The sequence below is a fragment of the Sciurus carolinensis genome, chromosome 3 (genome assembly GCF_902686445.1).
Source record: "Sciurus carolinensis chromosome 3, mSciCar1.2, whole genome shotgun sequence".
NCBI classification, from domain to species: domain Eukaryota; kingdom Metazoa; phylum Chordata; class Mammalia; order Rodentia; family Sciuridae; genus Sciurus; species Sciurus carolinensis.
In genome coordinates this window covers 48,395,843-48,423,809 of record NC_062215.1, presented here as the reverse complement: position 1 = coordinate 48,423,809, position 27,967 = coordinate 48,395,843, and the positions used below count along the sequence as shown (strand labels likewise).

Sequence of the window (27,967 nt, the reverse complement as noted above, 5' to 3'; positions counted from 1 at the left end):
CCAATAGTTCCTCTCTTTCAGCTTCATGGTAGAAGGGTCTATATCCAACCCTGGCATGGGAGCCCCCTTTTCATCTTGGGTAGCAAGGATAGGTCTACTCAGGAATCAGTTACTTGAAGATTTCCTTGGGTATCTGACCTTGGGACTATGAGGGTACCTTCAACTCCTAATCTAAAAAAAAAAAGAAAGAGAGAGAGGAAGGAAGGAAGGTAGGAAAGAAGGAAGGAAGGAAGGAAGGAAGGACGGAAGAACGGAAGGAAGGAAGGAAGGAAGGAAGGAAGGAAGGAAGGAAGGAAGGAAGGAGAGAAGGAAGGAAAGGAGCGTAGGCTTTGAAGTTTAATTGCTCTAGTTTGTATCCAGGCTCTCCCTTAGAAGCATTGCTTAGTTCTTCTGAGCCTCAGTTCCCTCATCTATCAGATGGGATACTATAATGTCATGTACACAAATTAAATGAGATAATAAACATTTGTTGAAACCTAGCACAGCATTTATACAGTAAGACGTTCAATGCCTGGTGGGTGTCGTCATCATCACTTCAATCCCCACTTCAATTTCTGGTCCTGTGGAATGCCTGACTCTAGTGGCAGCAGGTGGTGGTAACAGTACCTGCACACTAAACAGCCAAGGCTTGTTCTCAACCTTTGTGCTATCTCAGTAGTGCCTCTGAAGCTTGATTCTCCTTCCCTCATGTACTGGATCTCTCCTCAGCTGTCCTAGAGAAACCTCTAGAAAAGAAGGCTGGCAGAAATTATGGTCCTCCGGGCAACAAAAAGCTTGTCTATTTCATTGATGACATGAACATGCCTGAGGTGGATGCCTACGGGACAGTGCAGCCCCATACTGTCATCAGGCAGCATCTGGATTACGGTCACTGGTAAGAGGACATGCAAGGTGTGGGGGTGGGAAAAATCTAAGGCAAACCTTGGGTGCCACTCACTCTTGTCCTGAAATAGCAAACCTCAGCTCAGCTCTGGGGCCAGATGAGATTCTCCAAGGTAAACCACACTCCTCATGGGAGTCTCTCTGTTCCCTGGAGCGCTCTTTCAAACAGGGGCACTTAGGTCCCGATGAAAAGTTAGGCCAGAGGAGGTACTAAGCTCTCATCTAAGAAAGAAACCTGCTACTCTTCTAGAATCATCTAGAAGCCATCATAGTGATGGCTAGACATTGCAAAGGGTGCATGTCCTGGGGGAGCAAAAGATGGGGAAAGGGAGGTTAGATTTTTTTTTTTATACTGGAAACTGAACCCACTTAAGCACTGAGCCACACCCCTTTTTATTTTGAGACAGGTCTCACTAAGTTATTGAGGACCTCACTAAATTGCTGAGGCTGGCTTTGAACTTGCCATCTTTCTACCTCAGCCTCCCAAGCTGCTGGGATTATAAGCATGTGCCACAGCACGTGGTGGGAGGTTGGATTTCATCAGTGCGTGATATATGCACATATGGAAATATAACACTGAATCCCATTAGTATGTATAATTAATACATGATAATAAAAAGTTTTTAAAATAAGCCCACAGGATAACTTAAGATCAAAAAGAAAAGAAAAGACTCATTTCAAAAGTCACATTCGTCGGAAACTTTCCCATAGTTGGTGGGAAAGCTCATTTTACTAGTCTTACTTTAGATTCATGGCCACAAATCTTGAAGAGGAAGTAGGAGCCTCCTGGAAATTCTACCACATTGTCTTACGTGCTCTCAGAAGTATCTGTTTCACACCATCTCCTCTCTCTTCCAACTTCCCACTCCACCTCAGTGGGTGGGTGGCTTTGCCCTCTCAGAGAGCATTGAGTCTAACTCCATTTCCTATTTCCACATCTGTACAACTCAGTGCACCCTCCTGCATCCCGTGCTCTGCCCTTCTATCCCCTCTTACCTAAGACTAAACTGGCTACAGCATCTTGGACTGTCTCTCACTCCCCAAATGCTCACTTCATCAACTAGTCTTCCTGTCCTTTTGCTGGTCCCTTCGTGTCCTTTAAGCTTGCACAGATTTCTCCTACTGTGTTAAAAAAAAAAAAAATCCTCATATTCAGTTACCACTCTGCCTCTCTCCCTCCAGATAACCAACTTCTCTCATCTGTTCCTACTTCCTACTTTCCCACTTAACCCACATTCTCCGATTCCTGTTCCCTCTACTTTACTGAACCATTCTTGCTGAACCACTAATTACTGTTTTTGCAAAACCAAAGCACCCCTTTTGGAGTGCTATCTTTCTCCTTCTCTCTGCACTTGCTATAGATGACCACTCTCTCTTTTTGGAAATACTGGTTTTCTTTGCCCTCTGGGCTGCTACATGCCCCTGATTTGCCTCCTACCTCTTAGTCCAGCCCCATTATTTCTTTTTCCCTATATGATTTCTAGAGATATTCTCAGAAATTTGTGTTAGGTACTTATCTCCATCTCTATCAATAGATCTAGGTTTTGCTTGTTTTCCTACCTAAGCACATGAATGACAGGGCACATCCTACCTCCCTCACCCCGTGAAATGCTTACCTGCATAGGCCCTCCCACTCTCTCACTGGAGGTTTCTGAATCTTCCAGGTATGATCGGAGCAAGCTGTCTCTGAAGGAGGTCATGAATGTACAGTACGTTTCCTGCATGAACCCCACGGCAGGCAGCTTCACCATCAACCCCCGGCTTCAGGTAGGGAGCAGCCAAGTAAAGTGGTACGTGGGTCCTAATACTACCTTATCAGGACTCATGTCACTTGCTAAGACATGATTACTGGTCTTTTTGGTGTCCAACCTCTCAAAATGGTAAATCAGGATGCCTAATTGAATTTCTAGAAGGATGGAAAAACTCCTAGGCCCAGGGTCACAAAGCTTTTAGAGTTGGAAAAGGTCAGAGAGTTCTTTGATTCCACTCCCTCATTCCTGAGACAAGGGTGAAATGACTCATTCCAGATCATATGGACACTTAGTATAATGTTCAGATTTGGACTCTGATTCTTTTCCTGTTACCCTGTGCAGCCATCTTTGATCCAGGTTCCACAGCCAACGATTCCTCCAGTCATTTTACATTCAACCTAAATTTGGGTGTAGTGTGAGAAATGTGACCAAGATGTAGCATTCAAAGTACTTTTAAGAATTCCCCATCATTTCCAAATCTGGAAGTGGTGATTTTGATTCTGTGATACAGCATGTCTAGCTCATGGCCTCCACCTCATGCCTTTGTTTCCCATTCAGCGTCACTTCAGTGTGTTTGTCCTCTCCTTCCCGGGAGCAGATGCCCTCTCCTCCATCTACAGCACCATCCTGACCCAGCATCTGAAGCTTGGACACTTCCCAGCCTCCCTGCAGAAGTCCATCCCCCAGCTCATTAATCTGGCCCTCACCTTCCACCAGAAAATTGCCACCACATTCCTGCCCACAGCAATCAAATTCCACTACATCTTTAACCTCAGAGATTTTGCCAACATCTTCCAGGTGAGTTTCCCTGATTTGACACACCCTAAAAGTCTTAGGGATGCTCCAGAGGCTCCCATTATTAATAAAATAGTGAATGCCAAGATTTTAGGCAAAGACACAGTTTATATGGAGTCATGAACATAAACAGATACATAGGACCAGGGGTTCCATGAGGAAGACCCCAACACAATAGAGTTTTATTTGGAACTTATATTTTGCCTCAGAAAAGAAAATGCATTTCTGTGTTGGTTTCTGATTTGGTTTATTTGGGTCGAAGAAGGCTCAGCATCTCAGAGATAATATCATATAATGATTCCAGTATGCCTGGGAAGGAAAATGGCATAAAATAAAAAGTATTTTGGAGCCCCTGGTGGTATAACCATTGTTCTTTTATGGGGGAGTGGAGGAGGCACTAGGGATTGAACTGAGGGACACTTGACCACTGAGCCACATTCCCAGCCCTATTTTGTATTTTATTTAGAGATAGGGTCTCAACGAGTTGCTCGGCATCTCACCATTGCTGAGGCTGACTTTGAACTTTTGCAATCCTCCTGTCTCAGCCTCCCGAGGCACTGGGATTACAGGCATGTACCACCAGTCCTGGCTACAACCATTATTCTTGAGATGAAAAAGAATGTTCCCCAAACCATGCAAGATAGAAACTATGTCATAAAGCTCCTAAAATACCATCTGCCATTCCATGAAACAGCCTCAGTCCTAAAAATTTCTGGTTCATTTCAGGCCAGAGCCATTTCAGACTCTTTATTTGATTAGTGATGACCTGTCTCTGCCCCTTGCTTCCAGGCAATTGACCCATCACTATCAATCCAGGGAGCAATGCAATGACCCCAAGCCCTCTCTCCCCCTGGGTCAGATACAACATCCTCACGTGGTGAAGTTCTCCAACATGAGGACAATGGTCTGTCCATTATGGACAAGAATCTATAGGAAAACCTCTTTTCAAAGAAACCCCTTCCCAAGTTAGCACTGAATCATAATGGACAGAAGACTGCCTTTTGCACTGAGCAGAGACCATACCCACAGGGAAGTGCCAAAGTGAAGTGACAGGACCAGGGAGTGACAGGACTCTTCACATGGAGGACATGTGGTTGGAATGTACTATTTAGGGCATTGCTATGCAAGGAGGACTCTGGGGACCCTCAGACCAGTAATAAACCAGAACCTGAGCACATAGGACCCACAGGTTCCAGCCAGAAACCTACTAAATCCTGGTGCAGAGATCCAAGAGCTGCGTTCCATAAAGGCTTAAGTGGAAGGGCAAGCCACTGAGCCCCAAAGTATGACAAAACCTCTAAGGACTCATTTAAGCTAGTCCAGGACAGTACCCCTGGATCAGGTTAACTCCCCCCAAACATGAACTCATACTGAAAGTAAAGAAACAGAACCCACATGGTTCATATAGATTTGACTAGAGGCACACAATCAGCCAGAGAAGGACCTAGAACCAGGTCTTCATTTCTGACCTGGACCCCTTTCCACAACACCATTCTGCACGTCTCATCTGAACTTTCAATGAAGAAAACAAGCTTACAATGGTTAGAGCAGGAAGAGGGACTCAGCTCTAAACCTGTAAAGTCCACAGCCCTGCGGCCCTCAGGCTTGGACAGCAGGAAGGTTTGTGCTTACCCTCAATTAGCTTCTGTTCGTTGAGTGTTGATTAAGAAAAGATGTCTACCACACACAGTCCCTCTCTTAAATCCCACTAAAACACCACAGAGTGGGGATGTTACTGACCACCAAATGAAAAGAAAAGAAATGAAAGTTGATTGATCTGACTCACATTGATGGCAAGTGGCAGCTGGTTAGGAAGAAGAATCGATGAAGTCCCTTTTATCAGAAGGAGCCCACCTAATCTGAAATTCACAGTCCACCAACACCTTTTGGGACAGACATTATTATTCCAATTCAACAGAAGCTTGGAGAAGTTACTAACTAGTAATTGACTGCAGAAATGGTGCTGAGGGTAGAAAAGCACGGATGGTGTTAATGGATTAGCAAGGAGTTCATCCTGGGGCGAGCAGAGTAGTAGAGATGGGTCTGGTGAGAGATGACAGGGGAAGATACCTTGAGATCAAAACAGGCCCCAGTGAAAATTTTGACTTTAGTCTTGACTAATAACAGGCATTTACTGACCTCAGCACTAAGGTTTTTTGGTTGTTGTTGTTTGTTTTAATTCTCACAACAGTCCTACAAGGGAAACTGCTGATTATAGTCAGGCCTTCATATTCATGGATTCCACACAGGATCAAAAATAATTTAAAATATTGTGTCTGTCCTGAACATGCATACTTCTTCTTATCACTCTTTCCTAGACAATAGAGTACAGCAACAATTTACATAGCATTTACATTGTGTTAAGCAATCTAGAGATGATTTCAAGTAAGTTATTTACAGACATTTTCTGTTTTTATCAGGGACCTGGTTATCCATGGAGTTGGGTATCTGAGGGGGTCCTGGAACCAACCTCACATGGATACAGAAGAATGACTGTATTTCCAATTTAGAGATGACAAAACTGACACAATCTAGTACTTTGAGCACAATCATGTAACTGGCAAGCGGCAGCATTGATAGCCACAACTAGAATTTTTAGCCCTACCATATAGGTAATTTGGGGTGATGAAAAGCTTCCTGAAGAAAGAGCAGTCTTCCAACCTTGTTTTCATGGTAATTTCAAGGAGAAACCAGAAAGCAGAGCTAGGTGGATATCTTGCTTCCCCGGCCTGTTTCTTTGTCTGACTCAGGCAGTTTGAGTGGCAACCCCCTGGGTTCTGTAGCCCCGCCTGGCCTCTTTGCAGCCTGCCAGCTGTCAGCCTCCTGCCACAGCATAGGAGAGGAAATCACACTCCGGGGCACTGTCTCCCTTCCGCTGCACCAGCCCTCGCCCTCATCTTCCAAAGAGTTTCAAGCTCAGAGCTTGACCACAGTCTTCCTCTGTCTTTCCTACTCCCTTCCCGACTATTTGTCTGAGGACTGATGGAGGAGATTAAGGGGATGGTTGAATGCCTAGAAGGAGACAGCCCCTGTCTAGAGAATTCAGCTTGATCCAAGTCTCAATAATAAGTGCTTCTCTGCCCTTCCCTCACTACATTCAAATTAGAACTGAATTTAGAGGACTGCAAGTAGCAGAAATCATTAAGCACAGTTCCCACCTCAGGGCCACATGTCTAAGATGGTGCACAATTGGCACTTAACAGCCTCACATTTACTCAGTCCTTAATTGTCAGTCTGCCTGACTGTTTGACTCTAACAGGGGTTATAAAGATCAGCTGATAGCTTGCCTTACTGTCAAACACAAAATCCCAGAAGTTCCTGGTGGGTGATTTTTTCCTGACTTTTGCATTTTATACATGAATGATACCTAAAGAGATGATAAAGAGAAAGGAGGCTGAGATACACATGTGGGTGGAACCAAAGGGAGATAACAAAATTTCTTTTTCTTTTAATAAACTTTCATTAAATTATGGCATAGAGACAGAAAACCACAAAAGTCATAAGCATCCATCTTGGTTAATTTTCACCAAGTGATCACACCTACGTAACAATGACTCCGATCACAGAATAGAACATTCTGCATCTCCATAGCATCTCTTTTGCTTCATTCTTTCCATTCACTCTTTCTTCTTCCTCCTAAATACTGTCTAGACTTTTAACACTTTATTTTGACCTATTTTTGAACTTTATGCAAATAGAATGTTAGTGAATGTCACTTTGTGTCTTTGTTCAATATTATGTTTGTACTTATAGTTTCAATCATGATGTAAAAGTAACAATTTTCTTTTTTTCTTTCTAACCTTTAAGTCTTTTCATTTCTTTTTCTTGTCCTATTGTGCTGGCCACAGATGTACATACAATGTTGAAGAGAAGTAGTGAGAGTGGCATCTTGTCACATTTCAAATTTTACAAGGAAAAGATTTTAATAGCCTGTCATTAAATAGGGTAGTTACTGTAGGTCTTTGTGGGTGCCCTTCATCAGATTAAGAAAATTTCCTGTAATTTACTAAAAGTTTTAATCATGAATGTGTGTGGAAACTTAAGTGGTCTTTTATGCATCAGTTGGAACAATCAAATCATGTTTCTCATTTATCCTGGTAATGTGTTAAATTACACAGATTATTTTTAAATGTTGGATCAACTTTGCATTCCTAGAATCATGGCTTATTACATATTATCCTTTAAATATCTTCCTGGATTCCATTTGCTAAATTTTTCTACATAATTTTCAATTATGTTTTTGAGATTGTCTTGTCATTTTCCTTTCTCTATTACTCTAAAGTAATAAAGTCCTCATAAAATATTTTGGGAAGTGTTACCTCTTTTTCTTCTCTTTAGAAGATTTGGTAAAACATTGTATTGTGTCTTCCTTAAATAGTGAAAGAATTTACTAGTGAAACTACCTGGAATTTCTTTGTGGAAGGTTTAAATTATGAATTCAATTTACTTAATACATATAAAACTTCAGATATTCTATTTCTTCAGGTATCAGTCATTGTAAGACATTGGAGTATCAACAACTTTTAATTTATCAGCATAAACTTGTTTTTAATAGCTTGTATTATTTTTTAAATATCTGTTGCATCAGACATTATGCCCTTTTTCTTATTCTGGTTTTGGATTACATGTACCCTCCCTCTTTTTCTCTTCTGTCAATTTTTCTCTTCTGTCAAGGGAACTGTCAATTTTGCTAGTCTTAAAAAAAAAAACAACTTGAAAAGTATACCAATATTATTATTTGATTTCTTGACTGACTCAATTGATATCTGTTTTGTAATATTATTAATGTTTACTCTTTTCTTTATAGTCCTGAATTTGGGCTTAGTTTGTTGTTTTTCTAATTTCTTGACATGGTTACTTATATTATTAATTGGCATCTTTTGTCTTTCCTGAAACATCCACTTTTAAGGATCTAAATTTATCTTCAATCATACCATTAGCCATCTTATACAAGTTCTTATATGCTGTATTTTAATTCTCTTCAGTTCATAATATTTAATTTCCACCTTGATTTTTTTTGATCTATGGAATGTTTAGAAGCATATTGCTCTATTTCCAAAACTGTAGAGGTTTTCTAGTTATCTTTCCTTTATTAATACCTAGCTTAATTCCACTGGTTTCATAAAAAATATTTTATATGATTTTATTCTTTTGAAATGTATTGGGATTTGCTGTTACCCAAAATATAATCAATAACTAAAAATGTATTCTAGCCAGGCATGGTGACCCATGCCTATAATCCCAGTGACTCAGAAGTCTGAGGCAGGAGGATCGAAAGTTCAAGACCAACCTCAGCAAGTTAAAGAGACCCTAAGCAACTTAGTGAGACCCTGCTCATAAATAAAATAAAAAGGGCTTGGGATGTGACTCAGTGGTTAAGTTCCTCTGGGTTCAATCTCTAGTACCAAAAAAAATCAAAAAACCAAAAAAACCAAAAAAGTATTCTAAAGATTCTCATTTACCAGGATAAATGAGAAACATGATTTGATTGTTCCAACTGATGCATAAAAGACCACTTAAGTTTCCACACACATTCATGATTAAAACTTTTAGTAAATTACAGGAAATTTTCTTAATCTGATGAAGGGCACCCACAAAGACCTACAGTAACTACCCTATTTAATGACAGGCTATTAAAATCTTTTCCTTGTAAAAGCATGGTAATTAGGACTTATCCTAATTGTAAATCATGTTATTTATTTATTTATTTATTTATTTATTGTGCTGAAGATTGAACCCAGGGCCTTGTGTAATTAGTATTTCTTCCTGACTTTTTTCTTATTTATTAAATGTACTTCTTTATCTCTAAAAGTTGTCCTTGCTTTAAACTCAACTTAGCATAATATTAGTAGGACTATTCCATATTCTTTTAGTCAGTATCCTCATAAGAGTAACCCCTTATTATCCATGGGGGATTGGTTGCAGGACCCCTTGCAGATACCAAAATCTGCAGATGCTCAAGGTTTTTTTTATTAAAAATACTGTAGTATTTGATATAAACTACACAGCATCCCATATACTTTAAATCACTTTTAAATTGCTCATAATACTTAAAGCAATGTCAATGCTATGTAGATATTTACTGTACTCTATTGTTTAGGGGAAAATGACGCCCTCTAAAAGAAAAGTTCATTTTTTTAGTACAGATATAATTTTTTTCTGAATATTTTTAAATAATTTTATTCATGCATCATAATTATACATAAAATGGGATTCATTGTGACATATTCACACATGTACATAACATAATTTAGTCAATTTCATTCCCCAGTGTCTCCCCATTCCCTTCCTTCTTTCCTTTCCTTGAATTCTTCCTCTACTCCACTTGTCTCCATTCTAATTTCATGAGATTCTCCCCATCCCCTCCTTTTTTCCCTTTATTTTCTCTCTAGCTTTTCTGCATATTTTTGATCCATGGTTACTTGAATCCATGAATGCAGAAAACATGGTTACAGAAGCCCAACTGTACACTGTTTTCATTTTTTTATTCTCAGCTTGTCTATATTTTTATATTTAAGAATAAACCTAAGCAGCATATGGTAGGTTTTTTAAATCTAGCCTGGCAATTGTCTTTTAATTATAGTGTTTAATTCATTGTTATTTTATAATAATGAATTTGAGATTAAATCTACTTATGCTATTTGTTCTTAACATATTCTATCTATTATATTTTTTTCCTCTCAATTACTATGGTCCACTGAACTAATACTGTTTTTTTTGTTGTTGTTGTTGTTTTACTTTTTTTCTCTTTTAGGATATCATACATCCTTCTAATATAGTTGCCATATTAATCACAGTTTTATTATAGCTTATGTCTGTTCATTTCAATAACTGGATATTCTGAGTCAGGATTTTGTTTTGTTTTTTTACTCATTTGGTCTTATCTCCTAGTATTCCCAGTAATTTTTTTTGTTTAATAACCAGACGTGGTGGGTTTTAAAATTTATACATAATTTGAGGGTTTAGATGATGATGTTTTCCATTAAAGTTTACATATTTATGCTTCCGTGAGCAGGTACTAAAACCAAGGAAATTGAAGTTATGTTTTAGTTTCTGCAAAGACTAGATGGTTTGTGCTTCACCTGTAATCTTAGAGTGTAACACTTTTGTGGGAGTTCCTTGCAATCTTTAAGTATGGCCATTCTCCTTTAGTAATCTTGATATTCCAATTTTCATCCTCTTACCCCATGAGACAAGAAAACATTGCTCAGCATCTTAACTATTCACCTCTCTCTGTCTAATACATTTTGAGCCTATAACCCATTGCTTGTGAATTGGTAAATATGTCAAGAGAAAAAGTGGTACCAATTTTTTGATACATTTTTCCTTTATCTCTTGTCTTTAGTACCTTAGCACTTAAAATCCTCACTTTCTCCATTACTGTCTTGTAATTCTCAAAATATGAAGATTTAAAAGTAATTTTCTTCTTTCTGGTTGATCTCAGTGTGTTTGTCCATGATCAGCTATTCTGCCATTACCAAAAGCAGAAATCTTTCTTTTTTATACTTTTAAATTTTGTATTTGTTCTTTTTAGTTATACATGACAGTAGAATGTATTTTGACATGCCATATGTACATATATACATAGAGTATAACTTCCCATTTTTGTGGTTGTAAATGTTGTGGAGTTACAGTTGTAATGTATTCATATATGAATATTGGAAAGTTGTGTCTAATTCACTCTACTGTCTTTCCCATTCCCATCCCAGCTTCCCTTTCCCCTGACTCCATGATGTCACATTCAGTGAACCTCCCTTTCTCCTTCATTGCCCCCCCTCACCTGGCTATTGTGAGTCCACATCTGCATATCGGAGAAAACATTCAGCCTTTGATTTGGGGGGGGGGTTAGGTTATTTCACTTAACATGATAGTCTCCAGTTCCATTTGTTTACCAGCAAATGCCATAATTTCATTCTTCCAAAAAGCAGAAATCTTGATGGAGGTTCTTGCTATATTGTATTATAATGCTTGAAGAATTTAATATCCAGCTACAAATGTTTTTAACAAGAATGCATTGAGAATCTTCTATATGTCAGGCACCATATGAGAGAATAGTAGTACAATAATAAAAATCAACCATCAACCGGCGGGCCAAGATGGCGGACTAGAGGGCGGCTGCATTTCACGCTGCTCCAGGACGCAAGATTCAAAAGAGGAGATAGTGAGAGACTTGGGACCAACTCAAAGCTGCCAGGTGAGTCTCTCCTGTTGGGGAGGTGTCCCGGATGGGGCGGTAGCCCCGGAACGCAGGGAATTTGTGAAGTGGAGTTGCTCGGCGAGACGCCCCTCCCCCCACTGGAGCGGTAAACACGGACAACTGGGATCATCGTAGAGGAGGCGGCTCAGCATAGCGCTTGGACTCGAGCAGCCGCTGGGGCTCCGGGCGGCTGCCTGGGGAGGAGCTGCGTGGTGAGCTGTTTGGACCCAGAGTGACCGCTTCCGAACACCGGGGGGTTGCCCGGAGGAGGAGGAGAGGCCCGGCGGGTCGCTTGGGTCTAGGAGTGACTGCATCAGAGCCACGGGCGGTTGCCAGAGGAGGAGCTGCGTGGTGAGCTGTTTGAACTCAGAGTGGGCGCTCCTGAGCACCGGGGGACTGCCCGGAGGAAGAGGAGGAGCACGGCGGGACGCTTGGTCTGGGAATGACTGCATCAGAACCACAGGCGGTTGCCAGAGGAGGAGTTGTGTGGTGAACTGTTTGAACCCAGAGCGAGCGCTCCTGAGTGCCGGGAGGTTGCCCGGAGGAGGAGGAGGAGCGCGGTGTGTTGCTTGACCTGGGAGTGACTGCATCAGAGCTGCGGGCGGTTGCCGGAGGAGGAGCTGCGTGACGAGCTGTTTGAACTCGGAGCAGCTGCTCCAGAACACTGGTGGCCTGCCTGGAGGAGGAGAGCGGTGGGACGCTTAGTCTGTGAGTGACTGCATCAGAACCACAGGCGGTTGCCAGAGGAGGAGGTGAGTGGTGAGTTGATTGGACTAAAAGCAACCGCTCCGGAACACCGGTGGCCTGCCTGGAGAAGGAGCGTGGTGAGTCACCTGGTCTCGGAGCCACCGCTCCTGAACACCCAGGGGGCTACCCCAAGGAGGAGGAGGAGGAACAGGGCGGGTCACTTGGACTTGGAGTGACTGCCTAGGGCTACGGGTGGTTAGTGGGAGGAGGAGACCCAAAGTGAGTTGTTTGGATTCCTAGTGACTGCGTCGGAAACCGGGCGGCTGTCCGGAGGAGGAGGTGTGTGGCGGGTCTCTGGGTCTCAGAGCTATTGTACGGGGCTCCAGGTGGTGGCTCAGGGGAGGGGCTGCATAGCCAGGCGATTGGTGCAGAGCAGGGTCCCAGGAGCTAGGTGGCTTCTTGCTGGAAGAGCCGCACAGAGACACGCCTAGGGGCGGAGCGAAGTTTCCAGGGCGGCGGGCAGACTCTCTGGGAGAGGCAGCCTAAGGAGACTCGCCTGCGAAGGGTGGGGCTCCCAGGCCCAGGACGTAGGTCCGGGCCCCTGGGATCGTTGCAGAAGAAGACAGCCCAGCCCAGGGGGTAGTTGTAGATTGAGGGGAACCTCTAGGAGGGCAACTGACTAGCGAGACGTCCCCACCGAGTGACTCTTCCCGGCCAGGGGAGGTTTTCCCACAGGGACAGTAAAGTCAGAGACATAGGCACAAACAGGCCTTGCCTCAGCCCGCAGTCTACTTCCCCGTTGGATGACCATTGGTCAACAAGTGGAGACACCTCTGCCCACTAGCAGGGAATATACGCCACCTGAGGGTCACCACCCTAGAGAGGCAGCTTCTTCGTGGAGCTCTGCATTATCAACCTCCTCCAACACTTCAGGCTACTGAAGGATAAGAGGGGATATACTAACAATCTTCAGGGACATTATAAGTTGATAGAGGAAATCTGCAATATCTTAATGACCCACTGATCCCTGAACAATATGAGAAAACAAGGGAAGAAAATGCCCCAAACAAATCTAGATGTTACATCAATAAAATCCAACGACAGCATGGCAGAAGAAATGACAGAAAGGGAGTTCAGAATGTACATAATTAAAATGATTAGGGAAGCAAACGATGAGATGAAAGAGCAAATGCAGGCATTGAACGATCGCACCAATCGACAGTTAACAGAGCAAATTCAGGAAGCAAAAGATCATTTCAATAAAGAGTTAGAGATATTGAAAAAAAACCAAACAGAAATCCTTGAAATGAAGGAAACAATAAACCAAATTAAGAACTCCATAGAAAGCACAACCAATAGGATAGAACAGCTGGAAGACAGAACTTCAGATATTGAAGACAAAATATTTAACCTCGAAAACAAAGTTGAACAAACAGAGAAGATGGTGAGAAATCATGAACAGAATCTCCAAGAACTATGGGATATCATGAAAAGGCCAAATTTGAGAATTATTGGGATTGAGGAAGGCTTAGAGAAACAAACCAAAGGAATGAACAATCTATTTGAAGAAATAATATCAGAAAATTTCCCAAATCTGAAGAATGAAATGGAAAATCAAGTCCAAGAGGCTTATAGGACTCCAAATACACAAAATTACAACAGACCCACACCAAGGCACATTATAATGAAAATACCTAACATACAAAATAAAGACAGAATTTTAAAGGCTGTGAGAGAAAAGAACCAAATTACATTCAGGGGGAAGCCAATACGGATATCAGCAGATTTTTCAATCCAGACCCTAAAAGCTAGAAGGGCCTGGAACAACATTTTTCAAGCTCTGAAAGAAAATGGATGCCAACCAAGAATCTTATACCCAGCAAAACTTACCTTCAAATTTGACGATGAAATAAGATCATTCCATGATAAACAAAAGCTAAAAGAATTTACAAAAAGAAAGCCAGCATTACAGAACATTCTTAGCAAAATATTCCATGAGGAAGAGATAAAAAACAAAGAAGCAAATCAGCAAAGGGAGGAATTATCCTAAAGGAACTGTCAAATAAAGGAGGAACCAAGATGTGTCAAAAATTTTAAATATGAACCAAATGACTGGGAATACAAATCATATCTCAATAATAACCCTGAATGTTAATGGCCTGAATTCATCAATCAAAAGACATAGACTGGCAGATTGGATTAAAAAGAAAGATCCAACAATATGTTGCCTGCAAGAGACTCACCTCATAGAAAGAGATACCCATAGACTAAAGGTGAAAGGATGGGGAAAAACATACCATGCACATGGGCTCAGCAAAAAAGCTGGAGTATCCATCCTCATTTCAGATAAAGTGGACTTCAAGCCAATGTTAGTTAGAAGGGATAAAGAAGGACATTTCATACTGCTTAAGGGAAGCATAAATCAGCAAGATATAACAATCATAAACATCTATGCCCCAAACAGTGGCTCATCCATATATGTTAAACAAATCCTTCTCAATTTTAGAAACCAAATAGACCATAACACAATAATACTAGGTGATTTTAACACGCCTCTTTCACCACTGGACAGATCTTCCAAACAAAAATTGAACAAAGAAACCATAGATCTCAATAACACAATCAATAATTTAGACTTAACAGACATTTATAGAATATACCATCCAACCAAGAGCGAATACACTTTCTTCTCAGCAGCACATGGATCCTTCTCTAAAATAGACCGTATATTATGCCACAAAGCTAATGTCAGCAAATACAAGAAGATAGAGACACTACCTTGTATTCTATCAGATCATAATGGATTGAAGTTACAAATTAATGAAAGAGTAAAAAACAGAAACTACTCCAACACCTGGAGATTAAACAATATGCTACTATATGATGAATGGATAACAGAAGATATTAGGAAGGAAATTAAAAAATTCTTAGAGGTAAACGAGAACAAAGAAACAACATATCAAAATCTCTGGGACACTATGAAAGCGGTACTTAGAGGAAGATTTATTTCATGGAGCGCATTTAATAAAAGAAGTAAAACTCAAAAAATAAATGACCTAACACTACAGCTCAAAGCCCTAGAAAAAGAAGAACAGACCAACACCAAAAGTAGTAGAAGACAGGAAATAGTTAAACTGAGAGCTGAAATCAACGAAATTGAAACGAAAGAAACAATACAAAAAATTGACAAAATAAATAGTTGGTTCTTCGAAAAAATAAACAAAATTGATAAACCTTTAGCCACACTAACAAAGAGAAGACGAGAGAAAACCCAAATCACTAAAATTCGGAATGAACAAGGAAATATCACAACAGACACGACCGAAATACAAAACATAATTAGAAGCTATTTTGAAAATCTATACTCCAACAAACTAGAAAATTTCGAAGACATCAACAGGTTTCTAGAGACATATGAATTGCCTAAACTGAACGAGGAGGACATACACAATTTAAATAGACCAATTTCAAGTAATGAAATAGAAGAAGTCATCAAAAGCCTTCCAACAAAGAAAAGTCCAGGACCAGATGGGTTCTCAGCCGAGTTCTACAAAACTTTTAAAGAAGAACTCATTCCAATACTTCTCAAAGTATTCCAGAAAATAGAAGAGGAGGGAACTCTCCCAAACTCATTCTATGAAGCCAATATTACCCTGATTCCTAAACCAGACAGAGACACATCGAGGAAAGAAAATTTCAGACCAATATCCTTAATGAACATCGACGCAAAAATTCTCAACAAAATTTTAGCAAATCGCATACAAAAACACATTAAAAAGATAGTGCACCATGATCAAGTGGGTTTCATCCCAGGGATGCAAGGTTGGTTCAACATCAGGAAATCAATAAATGTCATTCACCATATCAATAGACTTAAAGTCAAGAATCACATGATTATTTCGATAGATGCAGAAAAAGCATTTGATAAAATACAGCACCCCTTCATGCTCAAAACACTAGAAAAAATAGGGATAGTGGGAACATTCCTTAACATTGTAAAGGCCATCTATGCTAAACCCATGGCTAATATCATTCTTAATGGTGAAAAACTGAAAGCATTCCCTCTAAAAACTGGAACAAGGCAGGGATGCCCTCTTTCACCACTTCTATTCAATATCGTCCTTGAAACTCTAGCCAGAGCAATTAGACAGACCAAAGAAATTAAAGGGATACGAATAGGAAAAGAAGAACTCAAACTATCCCTATTTGCTGATGATATGATTGTATACTTAGAGGAACCAGGAAATTCCACCAGAAAACTTTTAGATCTCATAAGTGAATTCAGTAAAGTAGCGGGATATAAGATCAATGCACATAAATCTAAGGCATTTTTATATATAAGCGATGAATCTTCAGAAAGAGAAATTAGGAAAACTACCCCATTCACAATAGCTTCGAAAAAAATAAAATACTTGGGAATCAATCTCACAAAAGAGGTGAAAGACCTCTACAATGAGAACTACAGAACACTAAAGAAAGAAATTCAAGAAAACCTTAGAAGATGGAAAGATCTCCCATGTTCTTGGATAGGAAGAATTAATATTGTCAAAATGGCCATACTACCAAAAGTGCTATACAGATTCAGTGCAATTCCAATTAAAATCCCAATGATGTACCTCACAGAAATAGAGCAAGCAATTATGAAATTCATCTGGAAGAATAAAAAACCCAGAATAGCTAAAGCAATCCTTGGCAGAAAGAGTGAAGCAGGGGGTATCGCAATACCAGATCTTCAACTCTACTACAAAGCAATAGTAACAAAAACGGCATGGTATTGGTACCAAAATAGAAAGGTGGATCAATGGTACAGAATAGAGGACACGGACACAAACCCAAATAAATACAATTTTCTCATACTAGACAAAGGGGCCAAAAATATGCAATGGAGAAAAGATAGCCTCTTCAACAAATGGTGCTGGGAGAATTGGAAATCCATATGCAACAGAATGAAACTAAACCCATATCTCTCACCATGCACAAAACTAAACTCAAAATGGATTAAGGATCTCGGAATCAGACCAGAGACCTTGCATCTTATAGAAGAAAAAGTAGGTCCAGAGCTTCAACATGTCGGCTTAGGACCAGACTTCCTCAACAGGACTCCCATAGCACAAGAAATAAAAGCAAGAATTAATAACTGGGATAGATTCAAACTAAAAAGCTTTCTCTCAGCAAAGGAAACTATCAGCAATGCAAAGAAAGAGCCTACAGAGTGGGAGAAAATCTTTGCCAATCATACTTCAGATAGAGCGCTAATCTCCAGAATCTATAAAGAACTCAAAAAACTCTACACCAAGAATGTAAATAATCCAATTGACAAATGGGCTAAGGAAATGAATAGACACTTCACAGAAGAAGATGTACAAGCAATCAACAAACATATGGAAAAATGTTCAACATCTCTAGTAATAAGAGAAATGCAAATCAAAACCACCCTAAGATTCCATCTCACCCCAATTAGAATGGCAATTATCAAGAATACAACCAACAACAGGTGTTGGCGAGGATGTGGGGAGAAAGGTACACTCTTACATTGCTGGTGGGGCTGCAAATTAGTGCAGCCACTCTGGAAAGCAGTGTGGAGATTCCTTAGAAAACTTGGAATGGAAACACCATTTGACCCAGCTATCCCACTCCTTGGCCTATACCCAAAGGACTTAAAATCAGCATATTACAGAGATACAGCCACATCAATGTTCATAGCTGCTCAGTTCACAATAGCCAGATTGTGGAACCAACCTAGATGTCCTTCAATTGATGAATGGATAAAGAAAATGTGGTATATATATACAATGGAATATTACTCAGCCATAAAGAATGATAAAATTATGGCATTTGCAGGCAAATGGATGAAACTGGAGAATATCATGCTAAGTGAGATAAGCCAATCTCAAAAAACCAAAGGAAGAATGATATCGCTAATAAGTGGATGATGACACATAATGGGGGTGGGAAGGGTTAGTGTTGGGGTTGGAGTTGGGTTTAGGGAGGGGGACAGGAATGGAGGAAGGAAGGACTGTATAGATGGAGGGGAAGGGTGGGAGGGGAGGGGGGGAAGGGAAAAAATGGCAGAATGAATCAAACAACATTACCCTATGTAAATTTATGATTACACAAATGGTATGCCTTTACGCCATGTACAAATAGAGAAACAACATGTATCCCATTTGTTTACAATAAAAAGAAAAAAAAAAAATCAACCATCAAAAAAAAAAAAATCAACCATCACCAAAATGAAATCTTTCAACTTCCCTGTCTTTGAAATACTTTCCATGAGCCATAAGAAGCAAATTTGGGGGAGAAAAAATAATTTGAGAAAATAATAATTTTTCCTTACTAGAGATTTATATATAAAGGGCTATATGGGGCACATCAGAAGGAATGTTACTGGACAGGAAAGGAGATGTCTTAGAAGATTTCAATAAGGAGGGACGAGTTGAACCAGATCTTGGAAGATGAGCATAGAAAACCAAAGAAAAAGGAATGGAGGCACAGAAAGGATACAGAAAATAATTTGAATTTTCAAAGTGATATCTAGATTTTAAAGGAAGTTATGGTAAGAGTGATCACGAGGAAGCAGATTGGTGGTCACATTTTACCAGATGTTTATGCCTTGCAGATGAGTATGAGAAGTATTCTGTCAATAATAAAGAACCAACAAATGACCCCATTTATTCTAAGACAAGAAAGAAACCAATGAGAGTGAACACAGGGATGAGTTTGAAGTTAGAGGATTTGCTAAGGTTATTAGGGACTCTGATACTGGTGGTCTCCATTTCTTCATTAAAAATAAGTACTAGGATTTTGATTTACAGTAGCAGAGTGAGGTGACAGAGAAATTTGAAAAGAATAGTAAGTATTTGGAATAATCACTGTAACATACAGGAAAGGGAATAGAGTAGAGATGAATAAATGAATTGCTGATCTGCAAATGTTTGCCATATCTTTCCCAGTCTTTTGTCAAAGTTCTTATTTTACCTGGTTAATCATTTCATAAATTTGTTTTCAAAATGGCACTTGTATAGTTGAAATATTGCAAGAAACCACTCTTATCTCATGGTGGCAATTTGAATAGTAGTAGTCAAAATTATAGGCCCTAAGGAAGACCTAATGTGTCTTTGAAATTTTGTGGCTTTGAAGTTAGGTGACTTTTTCTATGATATCGGGCATATTTTATCGCAGTCTCCCCATTATACAAGATATGTGCAGTAAAAATTATTTCCTGACATTGTTATGAAGATTAAATGAGCTTTGTCTTAGAAAAACATCTAGTCCAATGTCTGTCACATAACTGCCTTCCAAAAATTATAACTGTTGCAGCATTTTTAAAAATAATGAGAACAAAACCATAATTTCAATTTATTGAGTATTGAGATCAGTCATACTAACTTCCTTAGGCACATTAATTTGAATTATTTTGACAACTCTAGAAAGTCGATATTGCTATTTTGGTTTGAAAAGTAAACAAACTAAGGTTCAGAGATGTCACAGGCCTTGCCCAAAGTCACATAGTTGCTATATGGTTGTGACAATATTTGAGGTCAGATCTGCTTGCCTCCAACACAAGGTCTCCTCCAACACCCACACTTTCTCAACAACGCAAGTGTCCCCTCCACTATGATACACTCATTAGTGAGATAATCTCAGGCATTATTCCAGTTTGAACAAAATGTTCCAGAAAGTTCTTTTAGCTATCATACTTCCGAATTACTATTAATGTTATGTTTTGTCTGTTCTTCTTGAAGGGCATTCTTTTTTCCTCAGTGGAATGTATAAAATCCACACAGGACTTAGTAAAGCTCTATCTGCATGAATCAAATCGGGTTTATCGGGATAAGATGGTAGAAGAAAAGGACTTTGACCTTTTTGATAAAATACAGATAGAAGTACTCAAGAAAATTTTTGATGTAAGTATTGCCTTGTCGATTTATTTTACATTTAAATAATTAATAATAATAGTAATGATGATGATATGTAGATGATCACCCAAATGACAATCCAGTCCAATTACTGGGAAAAGGTCAGAGATTAGGTTAAGGAAAGAAATTCTAAAGTAACTCTAAAGGAGTGAAGGGAGGGGAAAGAGTATGGGGGTAAGAAAGATAGTAGAATGAAACAGACATCATTACCTCATGTACATATATGACTGCATGACCAGTGTAATCCTATAATATGTACAATCAGAAAAATGAGAAATTGTACTCTATTTATATATGATTTATCAAAATGCATAAATGCATTCTATTGTTACATATAACTAATTAAAACACATTTAAACAAAATTTAAGAAAAGAAATTCTATCATCATTTTGCCCAGGTGAAAAACGAAGGGGTAAGTCTACCATCATGTACAACACATACAAACAAATTTTTAAAATTTAAAAAAAAATAAATAAATAAGAATAGACACAAATGCATTGTAGGTCTCATGCAGAGGGGTCCACAGTGATCAGCTGACCCAACTGCTCCCATGACACTGAGTCTCCTCAGTAGCATTTCCCAAGCTGGTCATCCCACAGGACATTCCAGCATCCTGAGAACATATTGTCTCCTTTCCCATGGAGCCATTTCAGAAGTGCTAATAAGTGGACATTTGGAATAATTCTGACAATTAGAACATTTGGAACCATTCTGATGACTGGAAAATTTATCATAAAAGCGATTTAAAATCAGATCTCCTGCCTATTTGTCTTAGATCTACATAACAAACATCTAGTTAGTTAAAACCATTTACCTTGTCCTTACCAAGTCTTCCCTTTTCCAGGTCAAAGATCCTTAATTCTTATAGCTGTTTCTTGTATATATTGGTTACAAACTTAGAAAAACTTGACATCATCCTGAATGTTCACAGCCATTCTTCCCTCTGAAATTGTGGTGCCTAATCTTCATCAAATAACCCAGCTGGGGGTCTGACCCAAAGCAAGATCAGCATCCAAAATGTGTCCTGCTAAACAATTAGAAAGAAGGTGTTTGTCATGAAATGAGTGAAGAAAGCACTTCATGTTATATCCCTCTTTTAGAAATTCACAATACACCTGGTACATTAAACTCAGAAATCCAGAATAATTCTAACTCACATGTAATTTAGAAAATGTATTAAGCCCTAATTTTTTTTTTCCTTTATAAACCTCCAAAATTTTTTAAATAATGAATGGCCTATGGAATATGCCTTGGGAGAATTTGATATATTAATACCACCAGAGATTATATTAAATTTATCAGTGCCAAAATTGCTCTACAATTACACTGACACTTGTGTTGACCAAAGAACCATATTCTCCATATATACTGCTTATCTGTCCTCTCTTGAACTTAGAAATAATCAAACTTGAGAATAATTGTATGATGTAGTTCTTATATTCACTGTATTAGTTTGCTTCCTGTTGCTATAACAAAATACCTGAGGCTTGGTAACTTGTAAAGAAAAAAGGTTCATTTAGATTACAGTTTTGGAGGTTGAATGTCCAAGATTGAGTGACCCCCTTAATTCAGCCCCTGATGAGGAATTCATGGTGAATGGCATCACAATGGCTGGAACATGCATAGAAGAACTATGGTAAGGCAGGAAATGAAAGAGATTCAGGGGGCAAGTCTTTAATTACAACCCACTCTTGCAAGAACAAATAACTTATCCCATAAGACCAGTACCAATCCCTTCAGAGGGCAGCCCCCACCCCAGTGATCTAATCACCTCCTATTAAGACACGCCTCTTAAAAGTCCCACCACCTCTCACATGGCCACACTGAGGACCAAGCTTCCAACACATGAACTTTGAGGGGCAAACCACATCCAAACCATAGTACTCACTTTGTTTTAGTACCATCTTTCCTGATAAGATTCTGGATCTACCTCTGAAGATACTTACAGTGCATCCCAACCTATATGGCATCTTTTGAGTGGTCAGACAGAATTTTGTATAACACATTTTAGTCTTCTTTCTACTAAACCAAAGATTTTAAATTCCTCCACTTCCCTCATTGTTCTTATGGGTCCCAGTGCTCGGAGCATTGCAGAGTTAGACAACTTATGTATTCTTTGGTAGGTCTGCAAATAAGCCTGGATTGTCTTCATAAGCTGATCTGAGCTAGCACTTTAACGAGGCTCAGTTTTTGAAGTAGAACTCCCTAAGTGGGTTTGTATATGAAGGGCACATCCTTTTGATCATATACTCAGATATAATTGGTACCTCCATTATCCTTCCCCAACATTTGAAATGCCAGCCTGTAGCGCCTTTGCTGCACCAAATCCTAATATTATTATCAAGGAAAAGTTGTCAAATTCCCACCAAAGAAGTGATACAATCCTGTTTCTACCATCAAATCTTTAAGTTCTCTGGTTCATGACCCTGTGTGATACCACATGACTATTAAGGAGTTTTTGATTCACCATGTGGGTTAACTTATTTTTCTCTCTCTCTCTCCCTTCTGTGTAGCATAGCTCTGATCATAAAATTGGACACTTATTTTGTTCATCAAAGAACCTTTGTAGACCAGGCTTTTAAAAACTATCCTTTTGTTTCTTCTTTGCTAGACTCTCAGTGTAAATTGACTGCCATCAGAACTGATCCCCACTATGTTAGCCTGTTCTCAAACGGGGTCGATGTATTCCTGCATTACTTTTCTGTAAAACTAGCAAAAGTAGCTCTCCTGTATTGCATTTGCATCTTATCCAAAATTCAGGAGCATTTATTGTTACTCCATAACAAAACTAAAGTAGTGTAAGGGTTTTCAACAGCCCTGAAACACCTTCAAAATTCTGTGTAATGACTGATGTTTGATTTTTTTCTAGTCCATTATTCTTCTGCCCAGGAAGCAGTCCTGGTTTCTCTTTATGTATTATTGTCATCCTTGCTTTCCCTACATTAGGTGGATCTTGTCCCATACACTTGTAAGGCTACTCCTCCAGGGACATGCCCTGGGCAGTGCCCCTGCTGGTGAAGAGCATACTGGTCACCTGATTCCCAGTTAGGGCTTCCAGTCTGAACTCAAAAGAAAAGAATGACAGGTTAAGACAAAAGCTCGCACTCATGTAACTTCCTACTTGTGCCTTATAAAACTTATCCTGGGACTTACCTCATCTATAACATTTCTTCTTACCTGAAGTCTCAGGTATTTGTATTTTGAGAAGTAGTTCCTTTTGTCTTCCCTAACATAATATGTTTAAAAAAAATAGTCATATCTTCAATCTTAGAGGGCAATTTGGTAGTGAGGAGACATATCTTTTAAATTAATTAGAGTATACTTAGTATTTATTTGCATAGTAACATTTGTCCTGTGGGTAATATTTGGCACTTAGTAAGTGTAAATGCTTATGAAAGTTTTATAAATAAGTGATTCTACTTTATGTTCTTTATGATTATCTATATGCCCATAAATAAAACAATTATCTAATGGTAGCTAATAGCACATTGTTCAGAAACCAAGCCCTCTGTACAGTACCTGTGAAGTTGGGACTTGCAAACTATGGTGCATAATCTCACAAGAAACGGGAAAGGATGTTTTATGATAACACCATTGATCAGGGAGCTAGACATGGTGGAATAAATGTGGAGAATTGAGACCATTGTGCCCTGAGGCCTACACCCAACACTGGTGAAAAAGCCCCTGCTTGAAGAAATCCACCATGCATCCCCATCCACTCTTCTGATCACAGCACTCTTCCTGGGCTTAGGAGGAGGATAACTTCCATTTTCCATTCTCAGCCTGCAGGGAATAATGAATAATATCCACAACTTCATTGAGCTGGTAAATGAAAAACACCTACTTTATAAGGGACTCTCAAGAGGGAGGAAATGTTGAAAGTAGCACTGGAACTTAATTTTCAAGGAGTGTGCAAGGAGGAAAATAAATAAGGTGTCTCTACTGTGTGTGGAACCAGAATTGGGAATCAGTAAGCAAGGTCTTCATTCCTGTTTCGTTACCAGGACATTGAGGAGACCATGGAACAGACCCGAAGCCTGAACATATATTGTCACTTTGCAAATGGTATTGGTGAGCCCAAGTACATGCCTGTACAATCATGGGAAATTTTGACCCAGACTCTAGTGGAAGCCTTGGAGAACCACAATGAAGTCAACACAGTGATGGACCTGGTTCTCTTTGAGGATGCCATGCGCCACATGTAAGTGTGCTTCTCTTCCTGCCTTTCCTCAGTTGCTTCCCCCTCCTAGTGTCAGGCATCCCATCTGGCTATGCGAGGACAATGTAGTTGAGCCAGAGAAGTAGTGACTGCTTCTGCCATGGTGGTCAAGGTGGTGGAGCAGTAGCTGCAGGCTTCTGCCACTGGCCCTAGGAGAAAGACAGGTGCTGGGGTGGCAGAACTGGATTTGTCTCCATGCCTGTCATTTACTATCCTGGACATGATGGCAGTGACATCAAGAGAAGATCTGAGACCAGAAAAGAGACACCAGAACAGCTCAAGATCCCCAGCCCTGCCCTCATACTAATCAAAGAGACAGCTTTTTAAAATGCTATACATTTCAAAAATTAATCATCCTTTTAAGAGTTACTACTATTCAGTGAATGACTAGAAGAAATGGCCAAGCTTTCCAGATAATTTGTACTCACACCAGTGCCATCCCTAGAACTTCTCTTTACATTCTGCATGTCTGAGTTCCATTAACCACCCTCCCTGCCCTCCCAAATCCTCCCTCCTTGCCTGTGATTTTCATGAAGCAAAATCTGCTTCATCTTCAACTTCTCTGAGTTCACCCTTCTCTGATGGATCCTAACTGGAAACTGGATGGACCTCTGAGTGGAGGAAAGCTGTTTCCTTCCCCAGCCCATGTACCCCAAGTTCTAGGTAGTCGTACGTCTCCTCCTCACCCCCACCTCCACCCCAATGGCATGTTTAAGTCATTTCTTCTTTCATGCTTCACAAACCACAGCTCCTCTGAACCACACGTAATCCAGGTTCCATGCTCCTTCTCCCCTTGCGACGATCCTCACTGACTTCCAGTCACTCCTCACCACTGAGCCAGCTTTCTCTCCTCACCCATGGCATTACTCATTCCTGGCCCTGAGTTTCCATTCTTTCTGTTTCTTGGTCTCCTCTGCTCCTGTGCTCTTTTCTTCCACCTCACCTTAGCCCCTTATTTACAGTCTCTGCCCTAGAACATCTATCATCAATGGTGAACTCACCTCCAAAATCCAAACTTCCATCATCCCACTCTCCCACTTGTACCTCCTACCCTTCCACTCACCTGCTCTAGTCTTTTATTCCAACCATTCTTAAACTTCATCAAGACTTTGTTTCATGGGCCAACTACCTTCTCAAACTCCTTTCTACCTTCCCCTACCATGTCTTTACTTTCCCTCTCACCTACCATAGATTCTGTCATCCTGGTTCAAACTCCCCTACCTCTCCTGTCATTGTACCCACATAGGAAAACCCCACTCTGGTGAAACCAGGCTGTCACCTTGTTCCACACCTGCTCCTAACCAGCTGTTCATTGTTAATGAATCCCCCACCATGTTTATGTTAGTCATCTTTACATAAATGTGAACAAAATACCTAACAAAAGCAACCTGGAGGAGAAAAGATTTATTTTGGTTCATGGTTTGGAGAATTCAATCTATGGTCAGCTGGTTACAAGGCAGAACTATCATGGTAGAAGGGTGTGGCAGAGGAAAGTTGCTCATCTCATGGCAGCAGGTAAGCAGAGGGAGGAAGGAGCCAGGGAGAAAACAGACCCTTCCAGGGCACACTCCCAGTAGTCCCTTCAGCTATCAGAGACCTCATGATCCTATCATCACCTGAAAGGTTGACCTCTGAATCTTGATGCTTTGGTGACCACACTTTCAACACATGAACTTCTTGAAGACACTCCAGGTCCAAATCATAACAATATTGACTAGATTCGCTTCAGTGTTGTGTCTTCAACATCAATAGGCCCTCCACATTGCTGGAAGTCCTCCTTCACAATCCTGAACACGTTGTTCTTTTGCCTTTCCAAGACAACTGCACTGTATGGTTTTCCTTTCTCCTCAAACTTCTAACACTCCTCCCCTCTCCTAAATCCCAGCTAACAAACACATCTCTTGTTTTCACTGCAATAGTAAAAGTGACCACAAGAGAATTCTCACACCTGCCTGCCTGGGATGCCTATACAGCTCATGTACTTCACATGCATCTGACCCATAAAACTGTGCCTTCCTTACTGATCCCTTCATACATGTGGATGGGATCCCACCCCCTCTCACCTTCTCAGTGACTTTATTCCTTTCTATAATTATCTTCTCTGATTCTCTCCCTCTCCCTCTCCTTTTCCTTCTCCTTCAGCATTTCCCTCTTCCTCTCCTCTTTTCTCTCTCTCCTCTTTCATCTTACCCCATCACTAATTTCTGAATCATATGCATTAGTATATAAACATACCACTTACCCAGAAAATAATAAACTATTCCTTGGTCTTTGTATCCCTTTCCATCTACTACCCCTCATTTCTCTGAAGCAAAACATATCAAAGAAATCATCTATACTTGTCCTATCTCCTCCCCTCTGATTCTCTCCTTGACCCACTTCTTACCATCTGAACAAAGTTGTTCCCACTATAATCATCACAGACTCACCTCGTGCTAAGGTCAGTTGTCATTGCTTGTATTGCTTGCACCCTATTGCATTTGTCATGATTTAATACTGTGTCTACGTTCTTTACATGCATCCATCCATCCTTCCAACAAATATTTATGAATCAGACCACCTTAGTATGAGAGTGGGGAATCTTGGTTTTATTCACTGCAGATCCCTAGTACCCAGGACAGTGTCTGGAATCTAGCAGGTACTCTATAAAACTTCTTAACATATCATATAAATAAATAAAGCAGAGGAGAATAAAGGGAAGGGGGAGATGCTGGGGCAGAGGGAATCAAACTTTAAAGAGGGTGATCTGGAGGGCATTGCCAAAAATGCAGCATCTGATATGACACATAAGACATAAAACTCACCATGGGTCAGGTTCATAGTGCTTTGTGCATATCTATTCATTTAGTCCTCACAAAAAATCCTAAAGAAGGTAAGGCCTATCGTTTTGCCTATATTGTAAATGAGTAGAGAAGTTACCTGAGGTCACACACCTCATAGATAGGAAGCCATGTCCCACACCTGTGCAGTTTGGGTCCACAGTCTGTGCCCTTGGCCCTCAACATGATGCTTTCCCATAGGCTATGTTTCCCCGACAAGTCCAGTGCAAGTTCCTTGTGCGCACAGCTGGTCTTGCTCATTGACAAGTCTCTAGTACCTTGGACAGTGCCTAGTGTATAGTAGGTGTTCAGTAAATAAGGGCTTAAAAATGTCTATTGACTAACCCTGTGCTGGTGGTGCAGAGTATTTTCTCTCCTCTTTAAGAGCTACCAACACCTCTGCATCAGTGTTGGAGCCAAGGTAAGTCTTTGTCCTTTAAGGGCGAATTTAATTTGGGAGAACAACCAGTGATTCTGTCCATGTGATTTCCAACATGCGTGATCAAACTGACAAATATTGTTCTTAGAAAAAAATAAGGGCTGGCTATAAGAACTGTCTTTCCTCCTGAGGCTCATAAACAGAGTCTAAAGATCATTTCCAAAGAGAGGCCTGAGCCATTTTTAGTGATGGCAAAACAACTGGGAAAATGAACTGTGTTGAGGGGGCAATTCTGAAGAACAGAGTGTATTTGGATGT

At 40.1% G+C, this 27,967-nt stretch overlaps 1 protein-coding gene across 5 annotated transcripts in view; it reads left to right on the top strand.

The window, feature by feature from the left end:
* The window catches only part of Dnah9 (dynein axonemal heavy chain 9), a 338,036-nt gene that overhangs the window by 165,597 nt on the left and 144,472 nt on the right, over positions 1-27,967 (top strand). For all 5 annotated transcript variants that reach the window (XR_007107774.1, XM_047545691.1, XM_047545694.1 and 2 more), the window contains 5 exons: positions 709-874; positions 2,547-2,649; positions 3,192-3,431; positions 20,058-20,219; positions 24,237-24,433. Coding sequence is in view for 4 of the 5 variants with exons in the window: in XM_047545691.1 (XP_047401647.1) it covers positions 709-874; positions 2,547-2,649; positions 3,192-3,431; positions 20,058-20,219; positions 24,237-24,433 (868 nt within the window). In the remaining variant the exon portion in view is untranslated. The remainder of the gene's footprint in view (positions 1-708; positions 875-2,546; positions 2,650-3,191; positions 3,432-20,057; positions 20,220-24,236; positions 24,434-27,967) is intronic.